This window comes from Corapipo altera, unplaced genomic scaffold, assembly GCF_003945725.1.
Source record: "Corapipo altera isolate COAL_440 unplaced genomic scaffold, ASM394572v1 24, whole genome shotgun sequence".
Classification (NCBI taxonomy): Eukaryota; Metazoa; Chordata; class Aves; order Passeriformes; family Pipridae; genus Corapipo; species Corapipo altera.
Window position 1 is genome coordinate 7,549,777 of NW_020884903.1, and position 23,168 is coordinate 7,572,944.

General features: G+C 35.1%; 1 protein-coding gene across 1 annotated transcript in view; it reads left to right on the forward strand.

Annotated features, from left to right (window-relative positions):
- Positions 1 to 23,168, forward strand: part of DOK6 (docking protein 6) — a 245,518-nt gene that overhangs the window by 199,331 nt on the left and 23,019 nt on the right. The window contains exon 7 of the mRNA XM_027651017.1: positions 3,655 to 3,772. Coding sequence (XP_027506818.1) covers positions 3,655 to 3,772 — 118 coding nt within the window. The remainder of the gene's footprint in view (positions 1 to 3,654; positions 3,773 to 23,168) is intronic.

The window sequence follows — 23,168 nt, forward strand, 5'->3', positions numbered from 1 at the left end:
GACCACTTAAAGTACTGAAAGGCCACAATAAGATCTCCCTGAAACTTTCTTTTCTCCAGGCTGAACAACTCCAGTTGTCTCAGTCTGTCTTCATAGGAGAGATATTTCAGCCCACTGATCATTTTTGTGTCCCAACTCTGGATGTGCTCCAGCAAATCCCTGTCCTTCTTATACTGAGGACTTGAGACCTGGGCTCAGTACTACAGGTGGGGTCTCAGAAGAGCAGAGACGCAGAATAGTTTCAGATTCATTCCCAGATCAAAACATTTATCTCTTCTGTGTGTCTGTGCTACCTCTGCCATTATGGGCCCTTTCTGTACAGTTGATGCTAATGCACCTAAGCTTCTTTGTCAGTTCCTGAGGAAAATGTGTCAGTGTTGGAAGAAACAGCTGAACATTGGCCTATTATGTAAGAAGAGATCCATACTCAGAGATGTTGATTTTCTACATGGTAAATAGGCTTTATGAAATAGGTGAAATTTTTTTAAATATATTTTTAACTGTTATATTTGTGTTAAATTAAGAACAGAAAGAAATGTGTGCAGGAAACTGATGCTCTAAACGATTTGAGAAAAGAAGAAAATTTAAAGGTTATTTACTTGATATTATGTAGCGCAAAGTTCTCTTTTTGAGTTAGCTGGGTCAAAAATGTATAAAGAAGAAGCTAATTGTTTTATTCTGAGGCATAGAAAAAAATGAAAAGGACCTAGGACAAAGTCTCTGACCTTATGAGCATGATGTCTTTCACTGGTCTGAAACACCAGAGGTCTTGAACCTGAGCATCTAATTTTTAAAGAATTAAACAGTTCTGTAAATTGTTCCTGATTTACAAGTTGTTGGTTTGGTTTTCTATTTTAGCATCGTTAACTACTAGAATTTCCTTTGTAGCTGGGAAAAGTGATTTTGAAATGGTAGATCTCTGTGCATTACATTCTAGTTTAAGCTATAATTATTTATATAGTAAAGAGCTATTCAATAATATATGAACAATTGATAATATGGATATTTATATGTCTGTTTTCTTTGCCTTGGTTTCAAGTTTTTTATCTGAAACACACATAGTCTGATGTATAAGTTGTTCTCTAGAGAAAATAGATTTTTGTCAGTAGATTATCCAATTTTCTTTGAACACAGGAATATTTTTACAAACAGTAGTTTCTAGAAGTAAGCATTCTGTCATTGTCAATTATATTTGATAAATAATGTGATTTTTATATGGATAAAACAGAGTAAAAACAAAATTACAGCTAATAGTAGTCTACCATTCAGTAAGAATAACTTCAAGGACAACTTAATGTGCTACTATATTATCATCCTTTATATGATATACAAGGTGATAAGGTCTTCAAATCCATACATTTACTTTTGCATTTTAAAGTCTCAAATTAAAAACAAAATTGGCATTGTATTTTAAAGTGGTTTTTTTCTGAAGATGATATTTTAATAGACCAGAAATTGCATTTTTTCTCTATGGAGCCACGAAAGAAATATGATTCATCTGGTCCTACTGCAGTTAACATATGGTGATACTTCTTATCCAAAAGGTGGTATCAGAAGTTGTTCTTTAATTAGAGAATCTGAGGAAACAAAGTACTGCGAATGCTTGCAGTGCAATCTTCTGCACTAGAGCAGTTCTTACCTTGTTTTATAATGAGAACAGATTTTTTTTTTTATTCTTCCAAAGCTTTAATGTTTACAAATAAAGTTCTTCTGCATCAGTATTGGTCAGATCAGGCAGGAACTAATTACCCCAGATCAGGAATAATGATGTAAGTTAAATCAGTTCCTTTCAGTCCATGGATTTAGCTTTAAGATGATAAACACTAGTCAACATGGTTCTCTTTACTGGAATTGTTTTTTTCAGAATGCATGCAAGGAAAATGTTTTGCTCATTGTGTCAAGACTTTAATTTACCTTTTGGGTGAATAAATTATGGATAAATCACCTGTAAACTAAAATTAGATGATTTTATGTAATTTTCTTACTCAACAAAATTACCCTTACTACCTTTGCTATACTAATACAGTAAAATAATTTAGAAGGTTTGTTATTGTTCTGATCTCTACGATAAAGGAAATTCTGTGCGTCAGTAAACTTTAAATCCTCAACTCTCCCTAAAAATAGAATTCTTGTGATAAGGATTTTAAACTTCTTTTTTAAAGGAGGAAATGTTTTTGCAAGCTCTTTACTTGATATCAAATATCTTCCAGTGATGATCTGCACTACCAACAGCTGAAATTTAATACTTGGCTATAAATGAGCAGAATAGACTTTAGCTGTAGACAGGGAGTAATTTTGATGACAGTTCTCAAGAAAACAACAACAGAAGTAATTACAGCAGATTGATCTGAAACAAAATATATGCCACACATCAGTGTGTGTTAATACTCAAAATTTAAATAATTTTAGATCTTTGTGTGGATACTGTCTGAAAGTTTTGGGGGGGTTTTGTGTTTTGTTTTTTTGTTTGTTTTTTTTAAATTACAGAATAACATGAGTTTGTATAGATAAAAAGAGCTTTTTTAATTTGGTATTATGATTCTGAATGAGAAACCCCTAGGAGTTAATCACTATCCTGCAGTAAATGGTCTAGACCTAAATAACTTCTGCTCTGTAGCTGAACTCTCTGAAAATGTTTCTAAGCACACCCTTTCAGAGTGCCACGCTCATCATCCTGGTGCCATTCCTGAAACTAAATTTTTCATTCTAAATCTTCAAACATAATTGGTCCTTCAGTGTTGATCCTTCCAGATATCCTCTGAAAAAATTATTCCCACAATGTTATAATAATTTGTTAGATCCCAAAAATTTTTGATCACATTTTATATTCTGTAAAGCCAGAGATATAAGAAATTTACAGATGCATTCTAATTTCTTCTAGACACAGAAAGTATAACTTATACAGGAATATCCAGGGAGGAATATCCAGAATGCTTTAATCTGTCCTCTTTCTTTTTTGTCTAAGCTTAGTCTTATCTTTCACTCACATCAATAGTTTGTTGGAGACAGAGATCTTTAGTAAGGTTTACATTCCTCCTATCAGGTTTCTGTGCTGTAGCTCATGTACACTTACCATGCAATTCACTATTTCAGTTACATGAAGTCCCTCTGACTAGAAAAATTTGCTCTTGAGGCTGGAGGCTGCTACTGGTGATGAGATGCCTCCCCTTCAAAGGAGGATTAGGAGATTAATGACTCTTCATTGCTAATTCTCTACTGGTTGTCTCAGATTCTCTCTTCGCTTCTTTCTGGGTATTCAATCTAATATGCAGGCTAAATGACCAAAAAGAAATGTGATTGTAGAGGGGTTTAAGATTTCAGGCATGCGCTAATCCATCATTATCATACAGTTAAAGAAGAAAATAAAAAAACTTCTGGCAGCAACAAAAATGGTTGTAGATAAATAGGAACGTATTCTGATGTCCTAATATTAACCTGTGCTAATAAACCTATATATTTAGACACACTTTTGCAGCTTTTTCCTGAGCATTCACGATGCTGATGCTTATAACACAGTTCAAATAATTGTATAAAACCCATAGTAACTCAGGAAATAGTATCTTCATGACAACATAGGTTCAATTTACAGTTTTGACATTATCTATCAATTATGCTTATGTATGATCTTCCATTTATGTTTGCTTTGGCTTTTAGCTCCAGACCAGTCTGTCTGAACCAATGACTTTATCCAAGTCGATCTCACTTCCTCGTAGTGCATATTGGCATCACATCACCCGGCAGAACAGCGTTGGAGAAATCTACAGTTTACAAGGCAAGTTGCTTATAATGCAATGTCCATTAACTTCTTTCCATTTGTCCAGAATTCATGAAAATTGCTTTTTATTTACACTGGTTATTTTCTCTCCATTTCACTTTATCAATTGTCAGGAACCTCAGCAGGATTCCCAAATTTACATAAAACAGGTTTCTTTTAGTCATTTTGTAAACTAATGGTGAAAATTATTCCCAGAATCACCACATAAAGCTGGATAGACAATTTGGCTCAGTGTAGCTTCTCAGTAGCTAATGAATGTCAGGTTGTTTTAGTATTTTCTTCCAATAAGATGGGGCAAGTATTTGGGCAACCTCAGGGTGCCTAATTAAATCTACATAAAGTGGCTATATGAGTTGTAAGATTAAAACAAAGTAATTCTAGGAATAAGAGCTATTCTTGGTTATAGGCCTTCTGTATAGACATCATCTTTTTCTGTCTCCAGTTTTCTATCACATGTTTAGATTTGCTTAAGCCTTTAAATGCTATAATTAACAAAACTTGATGATGATAATTCACTACTCTTAAGCTGAAATTTTAGGAAACTGAAATTATTGTTACATTTTAAATGTAGACCTTTTAAAAATAGCCTTTCATAAACATAATCCTTTGTAAACTTCTAAAGGTGTTCACTTCTTTCTTAATAATGTATTTGCATAAGCATTTTACATTTTGATAGGAGGATAGAAACTGCTCACAAACAAGAGTATCCTGTGCAAAAAAAGGGTACATATTTTCATGAAAATAAGTGAAATGCAGTATATAGATGAAAGACATGAAATGTTTTGTTTTGTAAATTATTGCATAAATTAAAATGAGCAGGTGAGCTGTGAATTCAGTGGGTGACTCATTAAAGGGTAAAGCATTTGTTTCCCATCATCCTCCATAGAGCAAAGACAAAGTTGATTTCTAATCACGGTCATAGTCTTACGTTTAAATACCAGTAATGGAAAAAAAATAAAGTCATTTTCTAGAAGTTGTTTGGGCAAAAAAAATTTACTTGTACATCACCTTAAAAATATTCATCATATCAGTGGTATTTTTTCATGGACTCCATTAGAATGCAAAAGGAAGTTTATTTGTAGAGATGTCAGTGTTCCCCTTGTGTTCTTGATGTGTCTTTTCTTCATCAACAAGACAGTAAATGTGTTATGTTCATTCTCTACAATCTTTCTTTTCTTATAAATGGCCTTCAAAATGAGGGTAAGCAAAACTTTTTATATGAAGTAATAGTTCAATATCTATAGCAAGTAACCGTGCAGGATTCAACATATTGGAAGTGTATTAATAAAAATGTGAGAATTTTACTTTCTGGAAGTATGCAGATTTTATTAACACTTCCACTGAAACATGGGACTAACAAATATTTCAGAACTTAAGATTTTTATTTACATATGATTTTCATCCCATGTACTATGATGACTTTAACTTGAGAAGGTGTAGTTGATTTCAGAAGAGATTAATTCAGTCTTACCAGTGGGCTAGGAAATGCATTCACAGGACAACTTTGTCTCCCTCTGGTTGCAAAACTTTTCCATACAAGAACATTATTCATTATCTGTAATGAAGATCTCCTTTAACCTTCCTTCTGCTGCAATGACTAATTAAATGCAATGTATTAGTACAGAAACTGAAGGGAGCTCAAAGTACACCTTTTCCTCCTAATACCTTGTCATACTGGTAGTCTTTGCACTGCAGGGTTGTCAAACCATCAGCCCACAGAAGCTTCATAGATGTGGGTGTAAGGTGGGTAGAAAGGAAGCAGATTGTGAGCATCACTTCAACCCTCACCTTATTACAGCAGCCAGCTGAGAGGGACTGTTGCAGAGGTAAAAGCTCACTGCTGCTGTGATCTCGTCTGAGCTTCAAAAGGTATATGTCCTCTCAGAGAGGAGATGTTTTCTTTAGAGAATAATCTGTCAAATGTAGTTCTGCACTGCATAGGCATTTATGACAAAGCTTCGTACATTCAAGAAACAAATTTGGAATTTCCCCACATACCTCTAAATATCTCACAAACTCTGAAATGAAATAACTGGAGTGGTGTCTACCTGTATTCAGACAATTATCAATATCAGTAAAGTAATAGCCAAGCTCACTGTTAAGTGCAAGTGTTTCCATAGTGGCAATTATTTCAAACTTGCAGTCTGAAGTGACCAGAATTTAATTAATAACAGCTGGTGATGTACAAGAAGAAATGAATATGTGCTCATACTACCTGAGATAAATTGGCTCTTTGGGAGTTATTTAGCAGTCAGATTTAACTTAATTAGTAGTGTGAGTTGATCTGATAATGAATATGCTGTGGAGTAAGAAGGTAGGGGGTTTTATGGTTTTTGGGTTTTTTAAAGACTACATTTCAGATGAGAAAAGGCAATTCAGTAAATGGGTATTGGGTCTATCACCCTCCATTAGCCCATGAAAATACATGTAAAAACCTGTAGAGACTTAACACACAGAATAATAGTACCAAATGAACACAGGTTGTGCAAAATATCTTAAAATGAGATGGGCTGGTTTCTATCTTTATACAACTTTTCTTCCATTTGCACCTTCCTTGCACTCTTTCAGTTCTTGATTGCACTACTAAGATAAAAGTAATTTCGTCTTCTAATCTTGTCAGTTGGAACAACTTGGTGGTTGTTTCTTACCAGTGTCAGCACATCACTACCAGCATTCTCTTCAAATTTCACAGTGCAGTGCTGCAGGTTGGACAGTTTCCATCTGTGATCTGCAGCCACTGTGGAGGTTGTGACGTGGGGCCGCATTAGCTGACACAGTACTGCCCTTTCAGTACTGCCTGTCGCCTTTCCTCTCTGTCTGATGTGATATTGGGCATGGGACAAGCCTCAGCACTGCACAATAAAAAGGGAAATTGCTGCCATGCCAAAAAATAGCACAGTTATCAGGTTAAATTCTGATCTAAACTTCTGTGTTGGAGTGATTTCGCTTAGAATCCCAATTGATACCCATGGCTTCACAAATCACAATGCCTCTTTCTAAAGTGTATATATTGCCTTTAATTACAGTTCAGAAATTAAATATTTTAATAATTTAATTACATATTTTTAATCAAAAAATAGCTTAACTAAGAGTGAAAAAAAAGAAAAAGATCTCTACACCATTTTTGTGCATACATGAGTATGACATAAATGAATTGTACGTTTTCATAAATATAATAAAGAATAAAGAATTTGAGCCCAACAGAAGATAAATGTTCATTGCTATGTTATGCACCCTATTGTAGTGGTTTGAACCTTGTTTTCCCCCCAAAGGCTGAAAAAGTGGTAACCCCCAGGGGTGGAGACCCCTGGAAGTTTTGAAGTTCTGCCCAATTAGCACTCCTGCAGAAATGTAAACATATCACAAGCACCGGAAGAGAAGGGTTGTAGTTTGGGTTGTTAGAAGAGGTAGCCATGATGTAACAGCCACGAGGAAAGGGGCCCGGAGCCCCTCGGGGCCTCTGGCCCCCCCCCCCCAGCCCAGTTGGGGGCTACAGAGACAGAGCAGAAGCGGCGGCAGTGTCCAGAGACTCCGGATAAGAGCCAGGACAGATAAGAACTGAACCGGAGGAAGCAGCAGAAGAGAGAGCCCGCAGCAGAACTTCAGAGTTCTGGGGGTAGGAACTGTACCAAACCCCCAAACTCCTTGAAACCTCCTGGAAGGAGGAAGATGATGGACTCTTACTTGAAAGAGCCTTGGAGTGCTACAGCACTTGCAGAGAGGAGCTGAGAAGCTCAAAGGCGTCCTGGGAAGCTGGACCGGGACGGAGAAGGAATGCGGGGGGGGTTGACCTTGGCCCCCCTCGCTGCTGCTGCTAAGCTAGCAGCCTTGAGACAGAGCACAGAGCTCTGCAAAGGGGAATTTGAATCCCCTGAGGAAAGGGACTGCCACGAAGACCCCTGAGCTTCGTGGTATGACGTGGTGACGCGAACTTGTCCCTGCTACGCAGTCCACGGAAGAGAAAGACCCTCGTTTTGGAGACGACGGGCCGAGGGGCCTGGAGACCCCCTTGTGTGTATTGAACAGAGATCCAGCTACAACAATCCAGTTACTGCTGCATGCATGAGATGAGGAGAACCTGCTGCCTTAGAAGAAGCTGCCGCTCTGAGAGACTGGAAAGGATCTGTCCTTCTTTCCCTCCTGGACTTTTATATGGAGGGGAGAGGAGATCTGATCCATTGTAAATACTATATGTCACGGTAGAGATAGTTGTGATCGTGTGTATAATGTGTTATAGTATTTATTTGTACAGTCATTGTAATATATTCCCTTTCCCCCACTTTGAGTCTGGTTGTGTTTTGTCTGGAAAAACCCATCTCACATTGGGTTGAGATGTGGGAGGGGGGATGGAGCTAGGGAATTGGATTTTGGGGCTATCTCAAACCATGACACCTATACATCAAGATCTACAAAAGCATGAAAATTAGAAGCCAAGATTAACCTTGTTAAGTGAAATCATGCTTAAGAAGAAAAAAATACAAGAGCCATATAAGCATGGGAAAGAAATACCCTACGTGTTTCCTTATAACTCATTTGTTGTTAATACCTGGCATAAAATTTAGCACTGCTACACGAGACATTTAAAATTGACAAAAAAAGCACATGTGTTTTTATACAATAAAAGATATTAAAGAGAATAAATCCTTTTTTTTTAGGGCTTTAAATTCGCTTAGGATGAAAAAGGGAGAATTCAGCAGACTGAATTTTCAGCTATCTGAAGAACTCTAGTTCTTGCCCTATAGAGTTTGGATGATACAAATGTTTAACAGAGTCAGTTTGTATATTATTATAAAATTAAGACCAAATAAATTTTTGGTATTGAAATGCTCATTAGCTTGTTGTATTGCAGTTATTGAAATCCCTGAGGAAATTATGTTCAGAAAATCTAATTACAGCCTGGTCTTTTTCCAAGAAATTCAAAATTAAGAAATGCTTTCAGTCACTCCTGTTGTGTTTGATCTGGCTTATGCTCATTTTTTGAACTTTGGTTTTGCTATTCAGACTCAAAGTGATGAACACCTACTCACATAAGCAATCCTATTCATTTCTATAAGAGTACTCATGTGAAGGAGCATATATTTAAGTAAGAATTACACTAGTAACATCTTACAGTTTTCCTCAAAAAAAAGGACACTAATGCTTTTTTCTACAGTAAATTGCTTATTACAGTTTGTTTATAACAAATGCTTATCTTATTTGTTCTGTCACAAATGATTACCACATTTTGTTGGAAACTATTATCAAAGTAAATAAATTACAAAGAAAAATACTAAGATGCCTGCTAAGCACTAGAGTTGTATTTTTAAATTTAGTGAGGAATTCTGAGAAATAAAATTATGGTCTTCAATGAGATAAGACTTAAGCGAGAAACATCACTTAAGATTCTAAGTTCATATCAAACCAGGCAGAAATAAAAAATGTCCTCTATGAATTCTGTAGGAATTTTGCTGTTGATATACAATTAGCTATTGTATTTCACACTAAAGGTGCAAGAAACCTGGTTTTGCAAATCAGAACAGAGGGAAGCTCTGGCTCCCCTTCGACCTTGGTAAGCAAGCCTGCATTGCCCCTTGTCTTTTGGCCTTGTTAGGTGAGAACTCACCCTTCCCTCTCTTTTTTTTTTTCCACTATATTTTAAGCAAGATAACATGTAGTGTTAACTCATTCAGCTAAAAGGTGTTATATGTAAAAGTCATACACAAATAATTTCTCCCACCTGCATAGGTTTCCAACCTTTTCAAAGTGGAAACTCTGATATGTCACTAAAAATAATCAGAGAATATTCGAGTTGCTAAATATTTAGAAGGGTTTGAATCATCCTGTTCAACCCTCTTTAAGCTAATCCTGCAGGAAATTCTCATATAGGCTTCTGCAGTTTTCTGCAAATTAAAGTATGTAAAATGAATGGGAGAACATTCGTCATTTTGGCATTTCCATTGTTTGTTCATAAGCCCAGCAACAGAGTACAGAATCCATTTCCCCATCTAATCTTGGTGCCTGAATAATGTGAATAACATAAAATGTTAGAATATATCTGTTATATAAACCTGATCTCTCAGTAATGTTTCACTAAGTGTCTACCAGCAGCTAAAGCTGAAATGCTTTATAGCCTGCCATATTCCCATTTCCTCTACTGAATCTCATCAGGACTTTCACATTAGTAAATGAAGCCTATAAAATTTGAGATATGAGTAAAGGACACCTGAAACAAGATCCTTACTGAGTATAAACTGCATAAGAGCTACATTATTTAGAATGACTGTATAATGTTCTTCTCGATTCCTATGCAGTAGCTTTGAATTTCTGTGCAAAGTAGTGCATCACTAGACTGATTTTAATTCCCACATTGGAAGTGGGAAGTGTATTACTCAGAAACTAGTAAAAAAGAATTTCATTTTGTTCAACAATGACTGCTGTAGCTAATTAAGAGCACTACTGACAAATTCTAAAGAGTATCTTGACATATTCCTGTTCATTCAGATAAATTGTTGCTGAGTTAAGAGGTTGTTGCAGTTATGAGCCGTGAAAAACGGGGTGGCAGGAGAAGCCAAAAATATTCATAAAGTATATTTCATTGTCAAATACAGAAGTTCTGATTTCATTTAAGCCCAATATTTCGATGCCCTTTTTCTCAGAAGATGATCCTTCAGTGACATCACTTGTCAATGGCTTTATTCTGTGCTAGACAGAAAGCATAGAAGTCACTGTAGTCTCAATTTACAACTGAAAGCACAAACAGTGTAAGGAGAGCAATTAAATATTGGTTGATTGCCTCCTCTTCCCTCCAAAGACCAACAAATGTGCAAACTTCAGGGCAAACTACACAGATTCTTAGCTATAAGTCTCCTTTTATGTCTTAGATTAATGATTTCATAAATACATGATGACAATAGCTTCTCACTCACTGTTAGAGTGAGCCCTAGCTCAACTTAAGTGAAACCAGGAATCTTTACCCTGAGTTTACTTAAGACTCACTACAGTTGTGCTACATTCATTTGATCTCTGCTGTATCATAAAATTCAAGGACCTGCAGTGTATTGTGAGAGCTGTAGCTCAATAAAAGAATATGAATAATGGGACAATAAGCATAACCATCTCCATGGATGCTGCCAGCTAGTGATGGGTTGTCTGAAAAAGAAAGGTTTGCAATGTTATATCAAAGAGAAAATTGAAATACTTTTTGAAAGATCAATTTTGTGAGAATTGCTTTTTTCTATTAAATCGTTTCACCAATAAATCTGGACTGCTCTAGCTATGACTGTCTGATTTTGTGTTAAATATGTTATCACACTTAGAATCAAGAGGATTGTCAGTTCATTTTTGTAATTTCAAACAAATTGAAATATTTCTATGCTGACAAACCAGTCAAATGATTACCCAAAGTCATGAATGATTAAACCCTCTTTAAGACAATTTGGGGTGAGGGGAAGCCTGAATATTTGTGAAAAAAATACCTGGGCAAAAAGATGTGTTTTCTTTAGTATTTCTTTGCAGTACCTGGTTATACTTCTTTTTCTTTCATTAATTATTACATAAAGAAAAAAAAATACTGAAATTGACACTTCAGTAGGATGTGTTCATAAAAATGTTTTATTAACTAGAAAAAATGCAAGCTTGAAAATAAGCTGTGTAACAGGAAGAGTGGGAGAATATTAATAATACCAGCTGTGCCAGCAGCAACAGGGAAAGAAGCCAAGCTGAAGGATGTCAAATACAATTGATTGTGTTCAACTTTAAGTGGAAAAAAGATCCACCTCCCTCCTTCATGTTCTAATCTTTATGACATAAAGTAGGATCATATAAATGTATATTTAACAGCTTGTCTGGAGTGGCATGACATTGATTCTTATTTGATTATTTGGTAGCTTAAAACGTATCTTTTTTATAGAAGGAGCATCATACGATCTCAAATACATTAACCTTCAGTTTCTGTAACATTTTCTTTTACATGTGTCTCACTTTACTAATATACAACAAAATTATGATGACAATATTTGTGGCACGTGACATATAGTCTGTTGCTAGTACAGACCTATTTATTTTCATGGTAAGACCAATTTAAACCCCATGGACACTCTACTCAGTATGTTCGGTTTAATCAAGCCATAAGAATATGATCTTTATAACTCCATAGTGAATTTCAGCTGTGCAGAACTGATTAAAAACCATAGTATTATTCAGTAGAGAGGAAAAAAATGTTCAAAAAATCTTAGAATGTCTTTCATTCTCTATTTGTTCAAAAACCCTTTTCATCTTGGTGATTTTTTATATCCTGCCAACTTTTTATTTGATCAAAATGATGCATTGTAAGAAACTAAGATAAATTTCACAGAAATAGGAACTATGAATAATAAAGGAAAATGTCCTCCCAATGCAGAGTTAGCAAGATTTCACTAAAGGAAAAGTTTTTCATCTTTTCCAAAACTGAAGTCTGCCAAGTCCTTGCTGTTCCATGTTTGAATACTAGAAGCAAGTTTGCTGTTTAGCTGCTGAATGTTTGTTTATCCTTCAAAATTCTTTGAAGATGCTTTTTGGGAAAGGATCTTAATGAAAGGTTCTTTGCCCTGAGTTTAAGAAAAAATGAAATATTCTGTTATAAAGCTATATGGAACAAAAGAAAATGCAATACTGGACTGGGAGAGAGACAAGAGAAAAAGGATTTGGTAGGAACTGGAGTTGCATGCTCTGGAATTTACATTATAAGTATCAAAGCAGAGTAGGGATAAAATTATAAGATTCTCTATTACTCTTTTTAATTACTCAATTATTTATGTTATTGTCACTAGGCCAAGTTTACATGCAGAGGAACTGCACCAAGACTGTTTTCTCTGATTTGGTAGTGTGCATGATGTAAACTGGCATGGGTGGCTGTGTTCCCAGCAGTGTCCTGTCTCCTCTGGTGAGCAGTAATGCCACTCCTCAGCCCTGCAAAAGAAAGTGATGGAAAACCACCAGTGAGGCACAGCTCGTTGCCCGGTGCCAGTGAGGCTGTTCTGCCCTAGCTGTGTTGACTAAGAAACTAAAGATGCATCTTCTGTCTCTTGTTCTCCTTGTACTTTCATTCCCATGCAGGATAGAAAGCAGGGTCTTGTCCAACCCATCTCTGTACCTGTGGGTAGACGGTGCTTGGTGAGGACTGCCACTGTCAATAATGAGTTTCATCTTCTCTCTCTCCAAACTCTGTTGAGCCCAAACAGCCACTGCGGGATGTTTCAAAGCTGCTTTATATGAGCTAAATAGGTGCCACTTACGTATAGTCACTGTCATCATGCACTCAAAGTGTCTCCTTTATCACTTAAATACTTTAGTTGAGAATTGTGCAAAGGTGTGTTTTCAACATCAAGAAGACACATGGCTAGTTAGTTATGGCTATACCATATGTTTTGACTTTCCTGAATGAAATAGAATTAAAATAGGATTTTTATCAGCTGTTCGTTTTCAACTTTGAAGAAAAATACTCTTCTTCTGGCTTACAACACTGCTTATTGTTTTTACATTTCACTAATTAAGCATTAAAATTCTATAGGCTTTGTTCTTTTCTGTACAGAAATTCTCTAAAGTTATCGTTACTGGGTATGGTTCTTCTCCATGGAAGTTAGTGAAAATTGCATGAAGCAAGTTTTCATTTTTACCTCATTTTACCACTTTTCCACACATCTGTATAAATAGATAGCAATAACAAAATATTTTCTTCCTAAATACTTATTACGCACATGCCAGAGTAGCACCTGTGTCTCCATATGCTTGCCTAACTTTTTGCTAAAGTAGGAATGAGTTTTGCTTTTTTAGTAAGATTTCTGCATGATGACTAATGGGAAGTTGTCAGATTTCTAGTTTCTTGATTATGGACTGATGGCATCAAACCAGGAATGCAGGAACCTAAAACGTGCATTCTACCTCCACTTTTCATATGTGGACATGCCAGGTTTTGGGAATATTCACAAGTAATGTTGTTGCTGAAAATATGATTCAGACTCAGTTTACATAAGTGTCGAATCTTTTAATTTGAAAAGTCCTATTCTCACTGTAATTGTTGTAAATGCAGCCTCAATTTAAATGATTGGTTGTTGACAGATTGTGGCCACTTGTTTTTGTCCATTATTGCTGATATACTGTTCCAGGATGTCTCAACAGGTTTGCAGGGTTTCTGTTTGTGAGATGACAGTCCTATCATCACCAAATATTTGATGTCACAGATATTTTATGGTGGAAAGGATAATCAGGTTTGGGTTAGGATATGAAAATGTATTTCATTCAGTCTTGTCAACTGTCTCATTATTCCCTATTCATCAGAGCAGGTATTTAATTCTGAGACATAGCTCGGCAGTTTTTCATCCCTTTCATGCCTCTTATAAAAACACTTTCCTTTGATCAAACATGCATTTTGGTTTAAATGTCTATCTGTTTCTGAAGAGTCTTTTTTTTCCTGTCACTATGTACTAACCAAGATAACCCATTTTTAACAAATAAATGGGGAGGAGGGGAGGGGAATAGGGTCAGGGACAGCAAATGCTGGACATTACCTGTACCAGTGTGTGATTTTTCACTCCTAATATATATTGGTCTTCATGTACTAGTAATGCCTTTTGACTCCCTAGGATACTGATGAGAATACCTGTGACTGCAAAGTTCTTGTAACTTCTAGACCATAGATCTTTTCTTCTTCTAGTGTAAGAATGAGGAAAAGGATTCTTCTTGAGCTTCTTTATCATTTTGTTTCCTGATTTGCTGGCTAACATTTCAAAGCAAAGAACTATTTCATGTTACGTTCATGGATTGGACCAGCACAAAGGTGTTTTAGGGCTGAAGAAATGTGAAGAACAGCTCAAGATGCCTCTTTACATACTCTTATTACCTTAGTTTTACTTCAAACCTTGTATTGAACTGTAGGAATATGCCATATATTTTCCAGGTGTGTTTATTGTGTAATAAAATATCAAAGAGGAGGACAATTTAAGCTTCTATCTTCAAAGTGTGGTGTGTTTTTTGCTTAAATTGCAGTAAATAAGAATGTTGCCAGGGACATGAATGACAGTATACTGCTGGTGCATGACTACTATAAAAAAGGAAAATGTACAGAAAACTTGAATATTATCATTGCTATGAATATAAGATGCTTACTCATTTTGTTTATTTAATTCACACCCGTACAAGATGTAAAAGAAAACCTTCCTACTAGGCAAAAAAAAAGAAGTTAATTTGTTAAGGCATTGGTCCTCAGCTGTTGCAAGCCAACCTTGCACATGGAAAAACAAAACAAAACCAAACCAAAAAAGCAAACAAACAAACAAACAAACAAATGAAAAACTTTCCCTATAGCTCATGTCCACAGTCACTGTAGCATAAACAGAACCCCCACTTCTGGGCATTTTTTCAGTGGCCCATGTAATTATGCAGAGCCTTTTTTGATTGAGGTTAGTATTTATTCTGATAGTTATGGATCTTGATGCGTTTTATGTGATAGAACATCCCCATATTTGCTTTGACCTTAAAATTATCCATATGAAAGACATTTCTTTCACTTTTTTTCTACATTGATGTGGTTGGACCCCCCAAAAAACCCCCCCCCAAAAAAAAGGCAAAAAGTAAAAAACAAAAAGCCCAAAACAAAACAAAACAAAACAAAAAAACAGAACAAAAAACCAAAACAAAAAAACAAAACAAAACAAAAAGCCCAAACCACCAAAACTGAGAATATCACTGCAACTGTGGGAATGGTTAAATGGTTTAATAAAGCCTTCTCAGTACCATCATGCAGCATGAAATTGTCCCAACACATGCAGTGTTGCAGTATAGGTTAATACCTAGAGAATGGGTCCATACCATTAAACTGTCAGTAAAGCAATATTCAGCCTCAACAGTAGGGAGGTGATGATGCCCTTATCTCCCTGAAAACAGTCCCTAGTCAGTAGGAGCTCTAACACCAAACTCTGTGACTTGCTACTTAAAAGTATTTTTCATCCTGAAGTGGTAGATAAAATCAACTTTGAACTCTGTTTCTGCTGACCTCAGAAGAGTAAATTACCTTACTCTTGGAGGCAGCATGACTCACCGTCTGACTGTTCCCATAGCGTTTGCAGTTTTCACCTGCCTGGGGAAGAATCATTGAATTCTGACAATTATTCTGTCATCTCTCATCTGACAACCAAGCACTGTTCTTCGACCATGATGCTAGAGTTTATGAACAGTTTTAGCACATACTGTTTGAAATTTGTTGTTTCTTGAACTGACCACTGAAACCATTAACCCAGAGTTATTTTTCCAGAGATTTTTTCCTGGGAGAAACTTATTAGTTCATAGCATTTTGTCTGAAATGTAAATATGCGTTTTGCTTACGCACATGTACTTACAGGATTTTTTTTTTCCAGATAGTTACAGGCAGGGTTTTTTTGGTCTAGAGTTTTGCTAACAGAAACTGAATACAAAACTCATGCTTACAAGTATATCAGTCATTCTCAAAACTGTCATACAAAAATGTTAACAGGTTTTTTAAACCTTAAAAATTTTTTTAGAAGTCTTATGCGGATCAAAATTAAATACATAATCATAGATAAGATTTGAATTTTGTATATTATTATACATTAAATTTGAATGCGCTATTGTAATACAGATATTATTTCAATGTGAAATCTCTTCTAAACTGTATAGCTAAAATACATCAAGATGTGCTAGACCCTGACTGTGTATATTATATAGCTTGTAAATTATATATTCAGTTCTAAATGACTGCAAGCTTGAATAACTCACATCCGGGGTTTTTTTTTTCCTTGCAGAAGTGTGTATTAGATCAAAAATATTATTCAGTCAAAATTGGAGTTAAGCAGAAAGCCATGTTACCTATCATATTATCACATGTTTATTTATGTAAAGTATGTGGCCATGCACAATGTATTGTAAATCTTACACCATCTGCGAGGCAGAGTTGTCTTTTATGAGTTACCCAATATACATTATGTTTTTGATAAAATCTTTTGTCAGTTCTTTTCTCTGTAACATTGTTTTCATTTCTCATAGATCATACATGGATTTATTCCCTATTATTCAAATGTTAGGTCCAGTATTCCTGATCATGTGGCAGAACAAAATGAGAGCCAGATACCAATCTCTTCTAGGTCAGCATAGCTTTGCTAAAAAGACTTCCAAGTGTTTTTGCTGAAGAGACACATATTTTTATTTCTACTCTACATAACGTATCAGAAGTCTTTATTTCACCACAGTTGCTTTTCTGTACTTGTACAATTTCATATCATAAATGTAATGGTTCATAGTTACCTTTTTAATGTGCTAAAAGTATTTTTCATTTGAAACCTGTTCTTGTCATTCAAAAGTTTTCTTTGTTTAGCAGATGTTTTGTTTTTTATTCCAAACTATGACTTAATTTTTTTATGCTGTCATTTTGGCTACGTACAAAACAATATTACTGGTGTTTGCTGTGTGCTAAATCTAGTGTCTCTCGAAAGTGCAATAGACACATTTACTGCCACAGGATAACTGGAAGCTTCTTTCCTAAGCACAGGCACTTCAGGCACAAAGACAAAAATAAACAATTTCTGATCTGGATGATCACAATGGAAGAATTATGGTTCCCACAATATTGCACCTTTAGACCAAAATGTAGATGCCTTTGACAAGGTGATAAGCAATTCAGGTCTTTCATATTCACTATGAACATCAGTACACTGAAAAATGAAGTGAAAGGCAAGAAGAAAGTCTATCTAGTAGTCTACATTCGGTGATATTAATGAGCATTGTTAAGTCAAAAATCTTCAAATCTTCAGCTTCTAATTCAATGAAAGATCTTCGTGTCTGGTGTTTCTTTTTTTTTACTTGTTCATTCATAATGAGAGAAGAATCCCTGCATGGAGTTTGATGCACAACTTAGAGATATTATAAATGGTAGCAGTGTCTTGATTAAAATGTTGCCTTGTTTTCTTATGACCATCTTGATGTATGGAATAGGACTGGAATTTGACAAAACAGGAAGTTCAGTTTGAAAGTGCCTATTGCCTGATAAGAAATGTCATGGCTCTGTGATTCAGAGTGCTGAACTGACACATACTCATTAAAATAGTTCACATTCGTTCAAAATACTTTGATAAGTAGTTTTGTGAAGGCAGACTTTATGCCAAATGAGGTATCATTTGGATATTATATCAAATCAGGTATTGTCTGTTCTCCAGTTGCTGGCACAAAGCCAAGTTCAAGGCATGTGGCATGAACACTCTGCTGTGTGTTCTCACTTACTCACTGTAAACAAGTTTATATTCTGAGGCCTGATCTAGATTCAGTATGTGTGATCAAATGATGCATCTGTGCCTCAATGGTGTATCATGGTACCATGACCCAAATCTCCATTTTGAATTTTTGTCCTTACTGTGGCAGTTGTGGGGCTCAGATCAGCAAGAGCTGACACACAAGTTTTGGGATAAATGAAATTGGGTCAGGGCTCTAAACTAGTCTAACATTTAAATTGCCCTAAATCAGTCAGTCTACCTTCCAGATGTAGATTACTGCTTCCTCAGTATTCCAGAGGTTATGTTTCCTTAGGGCACTGGAAGGTTTAAGTCCGTAAATAGAAGTCGGCAGTGATACTGATATGATTATAACAGTTCATGCAAGCTGAAGGTGTGACTCCTGGGAAAGCAGATAAGTGCCCCGAATTTGCAGCAGCTATGAGAGTAGTGCTGGTATAGGAACACTTTCAATATCAAAAAAAAAAGCTCTCAGTCCTTCTCAAGACCATATGGCTCAGTAAAGGCTTTATAAAACAATGTGAGTAGTCCAGATACCAATGTCTACAGAGGTTTTTTTACAGACCGTGTCCATGAAAATCTCAACATTTTAAAATTTTTGTGGGATTTATTTTTAAATAAAGGATTTCTGTGATAATTTTTTTTTTCTCAGTTCTCACAGCTTATACTGTGAAGGGGGATCACTGAACTGGCAAAGATAATGCAACATTTCTTTGTATTATGGAAGAGAATGGTAGATATGTCCCATGGGAATTCTTTGGAATAGGTTATCTCTGAAATTAGGCTTTTTTCCTCACTGAGGCACATGATGATTTGGAAAAATATTATACGTAACCATCATTGTATTTTTATTACATGATTGAGATAAAGGTGTTAGCAAACATTATTAATGTTTGATTCTGAAATCAAGTAAATAATTATTATTTAATTTCTTATCATGATTCCTCAAGAAATGTTTAGTATTAATTGTTTTGCTGTTTCATTTTTACTATTAACACTTCTTTCACTAATGTGAAATCTCAGTTTCATCACTTTACTTGGAAATCTGTCTCAGGCAGTAGACAGAAAATAACTGAGATACCTTAGGATGGGAAGATAGGAGAGGGAGGATGTTTTCTCAGATTCTTTCTCTGGAAAGATAACTTTTCAAAATGTGAATAATCAATTATGTAATGTCCCTCCCACTAAAGAAACTGTGTGCCAGGATTTAAGCTTGTTTTAAATAACTGCTGTATTTTCATCACTGGAGAGTTTCACTTTGGTTTTGAGCTTGTGGATTTTAGAAGAAACAGGAAATGCATTAAACTCTTTCTTCTTCTAGTTACTAATTGCTTAAAACCGGTACGTTGTACCTACAGCTTATCTCATGGCTACTAACAACAAGCAAGTTTAATTTCTGATCAAATGGTAGTAGGGCTATACAGTCTATCATTGATTTGACCTAGAGGAAAAAGTGTGTTTAATGTCACAGGCTCTTGTAACCCCATGGAAAATAAAGAGGGAAGAAAATGAGGTTCTATTTTACGGTGACAAAAAAAAAAAAAGAAAAAAATGAAGCATTTTTTCTCTACCCTGGAATGTTAATAAAAGCACTGTAGTGACAACAATATAGCCTTTTCCAGGATGGAAGGAACGGAAACGTATGTTCTGCCTTCTGGCGAGAACAATGGTTGGGTATTTTATCTGTCAAATCTATCTGTATGTGTAATGCTTCCAGAAACATAGTATCTGTGTACTGAAATATGTGAAATTTAATTTAACAATTCTACAAACCAAAGTCATGGTGAAAACAAAAACATATTCTGAATTATATGTGTAGTTTTTAGGAAAAGAAAGAACATTAAAAATGTTCATGTAATATCTACTATCTAACTATTAAGTAGGTTTTTTTATATGTGTATGTAATATAAATGGTGCTCAGAGAAGAAGTTGGCTTCTTTAAGACACTATTAAATAGCTCAGTTTTGACATAAGGTTTTTCATATCAAAGCTATTACTGGATTTATTCCAATAAATTCAAAGTTTAAATACAAATCTTCCAAATTGTATGGGAGACCTTACTTTTTTACCTTTATCTTATGAGAGAGTGACCACAGATATTACCACATTTTCAAATATTTTGAGAAGTACAATTATTAAAATCTGATAATTTAACACACTATCAACAGTTAGAAATTAAAATACTTTTCTAAAATGTTTTATTTTAGAAAAAAAATCTAGGCAGTGTGTTCTATGCATATAATTCAATTGGTTGACTCAAATTTTCATTTAATCATTTTACACATTAAATTAAGTTCATAAATTATAAGAACATTTACTCAAAACTACTTTTTAACTTTGAAAACTCTTTTGTGTAATATATATGTACTCATAACCTTATTTTCTCACAATGCATGCATAAACTAACTCAATTCTGCATCTGTGTTTGACTAAACTAATGTTTATATTGGATCGTTTTATTATTTGTTGAAATAAGACAGTACACTTAGGAGTGACCTTTTATTTGATATTTTCACTTTGATTACATTCACATTTTTTATCTTACATTTCTTCTAGGAGCAACAATCAAAACCAATTTTGGACCTCTGTACAGATGGATGCATTTAATCTTTTGTTAGTATATTTTCTGGTGATTATTTTCAGGATTGCATTTAACATGCTGAGGAGATTAAGCACTATTATCAGACAAGAGCAACTAACTGTGTCTGTGAACAAATTACCTTATCTGTAATCATTCTTAAAGACTTAGATCACATGCATATATTTCAGTGAACATCTGGATCATTAATCAGCTTTGTCTTAAATATTTTCATTATTTTACTTTTCCCTGGAAATTTTCTAGCAAAAAGGAGAAAAAGTCATATTGACTTACAACATATCTCCTTACTATCGAGACATGATCCACTGATCTAGTCTGTAATTTCCTGGTAGTATAAATAGAATTCTGTTTGCTGTATTACCAAAGACCATCCCTGTATGCAAAAAAATTCAAGCAAAGGCAGTAGCATAAAAGAAAAAAAGACAACCCTTAAAACAGTTATAGCGCATTCAACTCTTTCTAAGAGGAAATAGAAAGTACTGCAGTGGAAGACTCAGATGAAAGGTTGAATGAATGTGGGAATACTCCTTCTCATTTGTGCTCAAATTTTATCTTAACACTTAGCCTTTTCTTCATAGTAAGAATACTTTTTTGTTGTTCACATTGAATATCCATGCAAGTTAATTATTTTACTTTATTTGCATTTCTGTCATTCTAAATATAAGCTTACAGTGAGATAATATAATATATACCTAAACGTCATAAAGTCATAACCTGTCATCAACATCTCTGTGGTTTCAGACAAAAATACATATGATAAGAACAGTGGCTTCCATGACACAGTCTTATTATATTGCTGAATTGGCTGAAACAAGTGCTTCAGACAGAGGCACATAGATTTTACCCAAAGCCGAGGGACATTCTCCACTCACCATGAGACCAGTAGACACGAGTTACTTCTGGAAAAAGGAACAAATTAACTGAACACCTTCAAGAGGCATGCTAGGTTTCACTGCCCCATGCAGAGTATGTAGCTATGGATTACGATTAGAGGACTATATGAGTAGTACTTATTGTAATTATTGCCACTGAATGGCACAAAAGTACATGTCACTATAAGAAAATGTGTTTCTTGCCCTCAGGAGACTTCAGATTTTCTGTAAATGGAAAAAGGCCGATATTAGGTCAGACATGAAATATGCTTACTTGGGGGGGAAATTCTGTTATTTTTAGTGGGTATAAGAAGGAGTGACCTCTACCAGACATTGTAAAAATTCAATGAGAGGAACATTAGAAAACACAGAATTGGGACAACTTCTTAGTCTATAATTCATCTTATTACTCTTTCTAACAATGGGGTAGATAATTCATTCTCATATTTAACAGAGTTATATATTTCTCTGAGATTTTATTTTTCTCCTCACTTCTTTGGCTGTCTCAGAGCTCCACTGTTTCCTTTGCTCCCAGTCCATTAACTGCTCATGAGTAAGGGAGGGTTCTAAAGTCTAAATAATGTCTAATATCAAAACCATCAAATCAATGTATGAAACAGTTTCTAGAGACTAACTTGGTAAAACTAATTGGCTTGTAGACTAAATGTCATTTTGTGGTCAGAAGCGATGGCAGGTACAAGGCTATTTAAGTGCATTCATATCACAGTTAAAGAAAAACTAAGTGACATAAATACTCCTCATGGCAGATCTTAATGTCACTAGGCACTATGTCTTTAAAGAAAAACAGGATTGGCTAAACTGGGCGCCAGATGAGGAGGGCTTAGATTTTTTTTGTGCAACTGTACACGAACAAAACCGTTTACAAACCACTAGATCTATTACATAGCAGTAGAAATACTACAGTGCAGCAACTTCTGCAACTTCTACTTTGATTCCATATTAATCAGACTAATTCATAAATTTGATTGGATTGGTCTAGCAAGGATGCTGAACAAAAATGTGTTGATGACTGCATACAAATGATTTTTCTGTCTACCCAAGTGCTGAACCCCTTCCCAATCAAAAGAGGAAACTTCAAAGGAATGCTTTAGCGCAAGAAGAATGTAGTTGATAGAAGTTAAGTTGTTCAAACTAAAATGTAGTGGCAGAGGAGCAGAGTTGTTGGCATTACTGGTCTAACAAAATTCCATCCACACTGTTCAGCTAACTGAAACAAGAGTATCTGTTGAGATGGGCTGTGTTTCATTTCTCTGTATTTTACTATTCAGAAGAACTTTCCAATGTACATCTTTATACTTTTCTTCTTCTCTGTGACACTGTGATGGCCTAAAGTGCAGCACAAAATCCTTTTTCCTGAAGAAATTATTTACTATGCATTTTTACATGAAAGTAAGCATTTCTTAGAGCAGGCTTATCATAGTTCTGCATGTAGTCCTGACAGTGGGAGAACTGCTATTTTCTTAGCAATAGGAAACCTACAGCACTGGGTTCCTTTTCCATGATTTTAGCATAGCAGTAGGGTTGAGAAATTAATTTTCTGGTCAAACTTTTAGAAGTTTAAAATTGCCCTTCTTCTAAAGTTTAAAAGCTAAATCCAAATTACTGTTTTGGTTTAAATTCAGAAAAACAGAGCATAAAAAATATAATTT